The following is a 6964-nucleotide window of genomic DNA, read 5'->3' on the forward strand; positions in this document are numbered from 1 at the left end:
TCACTTCTGCTGATGTTCTCTGTGGTCACTGCCTTTTGTTCTGTAGACCAAAAAGGATAGAAGTTATTCTAAAATATCAGAAGGGGGGAATTATGCACTCATCTCAGTCATACTCATACTCATAGTTCATACGCCAACTAATATTAGATCGTAAATAATAATGGTAGAGTTACTCACGGCAGATTCCTTATAACAAACTGGTAGATGATGCAACTACTGTTGAGTATAAACAGAGAATTACAACTTCAATAATTATAATTTCTTGAAGAGCACGACCATGTCGCAGTCTTAATTTCGAATTACTTACACGAATGAAGTATGTGCCGTACCGATGTACACATACAAATTATCATACGACTATGTTACGTTGTCATTGCGCAATCCAGGTCAAACCATTCTTGGTTTTTAAGAGGGGTAAATTAATAAACATGTAAACTTTACTAAAGTTATTATGACATTAAAAACATATCAAACCTTTTGTTTCTGAATTTTAGACAAAAATACAGTATATTCATTTTAAACAAAAATCATTTTTAACGGAATAATACATTACATAGGTTTACTTCTTAGCTTGATTCCACATAGAGGGAGCAACGAATGGACGATGCAATTCAGGGAAGTTCCCGAAGTTTCGTGAATGCGCAGATGCCTGACCGAGTTGCTCCTGGTGATATGACGTCATAGTAGTTTACGTCATGGTAGAATTTAGTCACTCTCGGGAGGTTTCTCGGAATAAAATGTCTGCTCGGCAGTTTCCGTATATAATCGGCTCGCTCGTAATGCGCAGCGTTATTCGTTCGATCGTGTGTTGTTGTCCGTACTGACGCGAGAATAGAAGATCAATAGAATTTACCACACGCAACGCTAGCGCAGGGAAACAAACGTATAGTATTGTGAAACAGCAGATAGTTCTTCACTCACCCACACAACTGTGTAGCAGCGAGTGTCGATAGAAAGAGCTAGTCCAAGGTGCAGATTTGACTGCTAGCTAGCCACTTCGGAACTTACATAGGAACCGTGGTGACGTGAGTCGAGCCGAGGCAAGGACTTGAATGAGTGAGGAAGACCGAAAAACGGAAGGGGAGTCGGGCATATGGTGCTGTCTTGGATGGTCTGGTGGATGTGATAGAGCTCCAAATACAAATATGACTGAATCAATTCTTGCCGCTTCTTCGCCTCAGAAAAGCAACTACAACAAGCAGTTGGGCCAAAACTTGTTTTTCAATGGAAATGTTAGAAAGGAACAGCCACCCAGCCCTGATGAAGAAGTGAATGGACATCCTCTTGTGGAGGAAGGCGAGTCGGGGTTAATTGCTCGACAGCTTGGGGACGATTACATTTCATACAAAGTTGGAAAACAACATGGTCGCCGACCGCCTTGCCAGCATGCAGAGACATTAAGGAGAGTTGGGGATGAAGTTGAGGAAAGATACGCCATCACCCTCAATGGTTTAGTGAACAATTTGGAGTATGATCCGGACAAAGATGGTGAAGAGGCATTTACTGCGAGTTTGAATGCCATGTTTGAAGAAGGGTCATGTAACTGGGGACGTGTTGTTATGGTTTATGTTTTTGCAGCCCGTCTCGCGAAATATTGCCAGGAAAATGGAAAAGGTTATCACGTAGGAAGCTTGGCAGATTTTGCTGGAAGATATGTTGCATCAAGGTTAACCCCCTGGATTAATAAGCAAGGAGGATGGGTACGTTAAAGGAAAAATGTTAAAGTTTTAAGAAATGTTATGTTAATAGAATACTGTTACATTAAACAATAATCTTGCACTTGAAAGATAGAATAAGAAAGGATCAGGATTAACTGTATCGATTAAATTAAGTATCATACTCAGTCAATGAGTCAATTACTCATGGAGTTATCGTTTTAAGAGGAGATAGACCTACATGTACTTGTATGTGTTTTTTACATACACACTACCACATACTCAAAGATCATCTTCATGTTGTAGGGTCTAGTTTTTTAATCTTTATATTCAGGTAGATCTGTATCTAGGTCTATGTAACATTTTATATTTTTCATTTCCCCTACAGGAAAAGTTTGATGAAAGTTTCAAGGCCAAAGACTGGAAAGAAAAGGCAGCATTCAACTCGTTGTTAGTGACAGGGGCTTTTCTTGGTGGACTTGCCGCGCTCAGACTATTGATGAAATAGTACTTTCACTACCAAAGAGCAAACTTTTAACAGCGCTTGTCGAGTCTTTATTGTGAATTTACATGTTCCTCGACCAACCCAGCAGAAATGTGGACGATTGCCAAAGTTCTACTGTTGGAAGATATTAACCCTACCCTACGAGCAGTAACTTCAGTGCACCCTAATACTCTCTGGAATATCATCAAGAAGAAAAAAGTAGCATCATCTCAGCACAGCAACTTCAAGGTGGCAACAAATCTTCGAGACATTAACGAGGAATACTATCAGAAATACCAGAAATTATATTATCAGAGAACTTCCTCAATATTCTGCTGTTCTCAACGTCTCACGATCTTCAAATAATTCAGCTAAATCTCAATAGTACAGACTATTTTTAACAGGCACTTACTTTGCTTTTCTAACTTGTAAGGAGAAAGAATTGTATTTTTAATTCAATTGTAGCTTTTGTCAAAATGTGAAGAGTTGAAAGAGCCTTGAGGAATCACATGTAACTTTGTAAACTATCACTGCCAGGTGAAAGGTTCTAAAAGCTCATGGTTTTTTCCCTCTGAAAAACTGAACTGAAAATTTTGTATGCAAAATAAGATTCAGTCTTTGATGTAATTTGAAAATTGACATTTAAAGAAAGTCAGTACTATGGACGGTTGTTTTGAAATAGATTAGGTCAAAATATAACCTGTAGTAGCCTCTTCAGTATTCATTGAACTAAATGATGACAAGTAACTGATAGCAGACTTCCCCCTTCCCCCTTCCCCCTTCCCCCCTCCCCCCACAATCTCTTACATGTACATCTCATAATGCTAGTTGGTTGTCGCCAGAATTATGTGCTACTTTTTTTGTCTAATTAGGGAGAACGAAATTGACTTAACATCTGACGGAAGAAGTCTCTGTTTCGTCCACACTACAAAAGTGCAGTATTCATGCAGTATATTCACTGTGAATGTGATGATGTTTGATGGACTGTATAATGACAGAAAGCTAACCAGTCCAGAGTCCTTTCAGTCAAGAATCACTGTTGCCTGCTTCGCCAAATCGTAGGGTAGAAACCATGTTTTTTTTGCAAGTGGAGTTTTTGGTTTATTAAACAAAAGCAAGGCAATGCAATTGTTCTCGAAGGAGAAGAAACAGTAAGCGAGTCAATTACCAGAAAACGCTCCTGCAAAAAACCAAAGGATGCTCATGATATTTTAGCAGCTGATTAATATTTATCAAGTGATGAATATATTTTTTGTTTTTGAATGTGATGTTGATGAGTGTCTGATGTTGCCTACATAAAGACTATGTGGCAGTCTTTTGGTATTTTTTTTTTCAGTGTAATTTTTCTTTTCAAAGTTAAACACTGGCATACTACTAGATCTTGTCAGAAAATTTCAGTTGAAGATTAAATGGTATGTATGTGGCTATGAGTTGATCTTTACAACTTAAATTTATGTTTCTTTTGATGTTTTTTGTTATTGTGCTAAAAAGTAATAGTTGCAAGGGCCACCCAGAATGTTTTAATCCGCTAATAAATTTCTTGTAACTAATTACAAGACTTGGTTTTTTTTTCTACATATTCATTTATTTTCCTACTAGTAAACATAATCATATCAGAATTTTGCGGACAAGAAATATTCATGTAGGATTGTTCAAATTAAGAACTGTATCTTCAAGTTTTCCTTCATTTACATACAATTATGCTTATATTTACTGTCCAGATGGTATTAATATTAGTGTCGAGTTTTTTTTAAGGAACTGGTAATTATCCATACACGGTATACATTTGTAGAATGAAATGTTAACATTTTTCCTTTGAACTCTGAATGTGCAATAAACGTGAGTGGTGATACACACATATTGAGGCCTTCATGTTGAAGTGTACAGGCAAATGGCCATTATTTTGCCTGGTACTTGCTTACATGCATACCATCGATTCTCTAGACCAGAGACCTTCAATGGGCTTCACACACAGTACGCTGTTACCGTCAGTGACTGTAGTGTGGTATGGCATTGTAATGCATCCTGTATGGCTCACCAGGCCTATACAAAAGCTCTTTGCGTGGGTAGCATTTGAATGGTTGAATGGGGTTCTAGTTTGTGTGTGTGTTTGCATTACTGCAGTACATGTACATTGTACCCGCAAGCACAACAGAACAGTGCTTTTTGCCAAGCCCATTCTTTACCTTGTACAATGTACATACTCACTATGTAAGCACACACTTCTTTCTTTAGAGGTAAAAGACATGACATGAACTGGGATTGAGTTAATTAATAATTTTTTTCTCTTCCTTATATCAAAGAAGGAAGTACTTAGACTTTTCAGTTCAAAAGATGCAAATGCTCATGATTTGATTGGCTGTTGATAACTTGATATATAGGCCTACATGTACGTGTACATTTAGGCATGTAGGTCAACACTTAACACTTATAGTGCAACATACGTTACATGCCCTAAATGTAGTCTTACAGAATACACTTTTACAGAAGTACATGTACATACAAATGTACATGTAGACGGTAGACCAAGTCCTAAATTGGACTAAATCTCCTAAATATACCAAGCATGGGTTGGTTGCATTTTTAGAAAACAAGGAAGTTCAATATATGAAACCGTTGATAAACCATTAAAATCTGAGCATGTGTTATAAGTTCCTTCTTCCTGTAGCTAAGAGGAAATGCATTCATTACAGGATATGGTTTCGCATGATCAAGAAATGAAAGAAACTGGAGGATTTTGAACTCTAGACATGAATGAATAGGGAAATGTAATTCAGAAATTACCCTGGATGAGTTATTATTTTATTTAATGAAGGATATTTATAGACCAGACACAACTATGTCTTTGAGAATAGAATGATGGTGTCCATTCACAAGAAGTGAAACTAAAAAGGGGTTTTCCCTGTGTAAGCCCTTCTTTTAACACTTGGCATGATTTAAAAACATCAAGAATACACAGAATGATAGAAGTATATTATTTTACAGTGTGTAACTAAATATCAACATGGCATGCTGCAAAGCTTCAACTAATCACCCGGATTGCTCAAGTTACAGTGCCTTTGTATGTACATGTAGGCTATACCATATGTTTAGAATCTTGAATGGAATACAGCATGTCGCACATGTACTATGAACAGTTGGAAATCGTAGGACAAAAGAAAATCCTCCCCTCAAAAAGGAAGGAAATTATTCATCTCAAACCCATAGACCAAGCTGGAACCATGCCAGACAGAGGTCAAATTCAAAGGTCATCCTTTTTTTTCAGTGTCACTCTGAAAGAGTAAAAATTCAGTCCTTTTACCACAAAAAAAAATTAGGCAGGAAATTTGGTTACCAATTTATGTCTGTACATATACAATTTGGGATAAGCATTTAGAAACAACAGAACCATTTAAATGAAGCTCACGCCAGATTTTCTGATTACATGTCTACATTGACATTTCTTATTGGACATCCATTATGTACATCTATACATGTAAGAGATTAAAAGAGCAAGTCTCGCTTGGTGTAAACTCAAAGCAGTACAATTTATATAGATGTATCTCTCATCGGGAGTTTATATTTCTAAGAACTATTAAACCTGCTTAGATTTGTATGGAAGTGAACTTAGTACTAAGACTTCATCAAATTTGTGGTTTTGTGATTCAGTTCCATTTGATTTTTTATTATTTTTTGCTCCGATTTTGCTGTTTTCTTGTTTTTATATGTCCACAGTTTAAATGTGTGATAGAGAAGAAGTCTGTTTTTGTGAGTCAATGCCATTTGTGGTTGTGCTGTGCTGTGAATGATTCATACTGTATTCGTCACTTGTAGGTTTGTTAATGGCTGTACCAGAGTCAGTGAAACTAAAATCACTATATTCTCATACAAAGCTTCAAAGAGCTACTTTTCCAGATATTTTGTATAAACTTATACTAAAGATAAGCAGATGCATAGTCAGAATATGTGAATATGAAAGAATGATTGTTTAAACTAGATTCAGGAATAACAATTAAAGTAGGGTAAATAAAATATAGGCTAAGATTCTTCTATAAAACAAAATATATTCATAATGATTAACTTATTTTTAATTTACAGCACTGAAATTTATCATAATTTGATAATCTATATTTGAAATAAGTTGTATGTGATATATCACATTACATGTAATTTTGATAAAAATACTTTCACTTTTTTAATCACCAATCTCTTTTCTGTTCACTCTTTTTGGAGGAATACTTTGCTTGTTTTGTATCAGGGAACTCATGATATTTTCTCTTTTTGATTGAAACAGTAATACGTTGTTCACAGTTCCTTTTTCATCATCTTTAAGTACATGATATATTGTGTTTGTGCATTGCAAATTGCATACATGTACTTTGCTGTGTAAACTTGTAAAATAAAGAGATATATATTATGATTTATGAATTAAATAGTTGTGTGATTGTCATTTTTTACTGAATGCTGTTGATTTTGTTTTCTCTCTCTCTCTCTCTCTCTCTCTCTCTCTCTCTCTCTCTCTCTATCTCTCTCTCTCTCTCCCTCTCTCTCTCTCTCTCTCTCTCTCTCTGTCTCTCTCTCTCTCCCTCCCTCTCTTTCCTCCCTTTCAGAGTGGTAGATCTACATATGAAAATGCTACAATCCATATTCAATACATTATGTAAAAACCATACATAATTTGCAAATAATACACCATACACTGCATTTGGACAGTATCCTTTTTTCTTTCTTTCTTTCCTTGTTTCTTTCCTTCTTTATTTTTCTTTCTGTATTTCTCTATTTACTGTCTGTCTTTCTTTAGTTCTCTTTCTTTCATTCCAGCCCTTAATATCACAGTTACAAACAA

The 6964-nt window shown here is 35.9% G+C and overlaps 1 protein-coding gene across 1 annotated transcript; it reads left to right on the forward strand.

The window, feature by feature from the left end:
• The first annotated feature begins 774 nt into the window (after positions 1-774).
• On the forward strand, positions 775-6551 carry LOC582436 (bcl-2-like protein 2). Its single transcript, XM_782386.5, has 2 exons — positions 775-1700; positions 2044-6551. Exons 1-2 carry the CDS (start codon positions 1053-1055, stop codon positions 2161-2163), a joined length of 768 nt encoding a protein of 255 aa, XP_787479.3. The 5' UTR covers positions 775-1052; the 3' UTR covers positions 2164-6551.
• The last annotated feature ends 413 nt before the right edge of the window (positions 6552-6964 follow it).

Source organism: Strongylocentrotus purpuratus, unplaced genomic scaffold (genome assembly GCF_000002235.5).
Source record: "Strongylocentrotus purpuratus isolate Spur 01 unplaced genomic scaffold, Spur_5.0 spur5_scaffold_9, whole genome shotgun sequence".
NCBI classification, from domain to species: domain Eukaryota; kingdom Metazoa; phylum Echinodermata; class Echinoidea; order Camarodonta; family Strongylocentrotidae; genus Strongylocentrotus; species Strongylocentrotus purpuratus.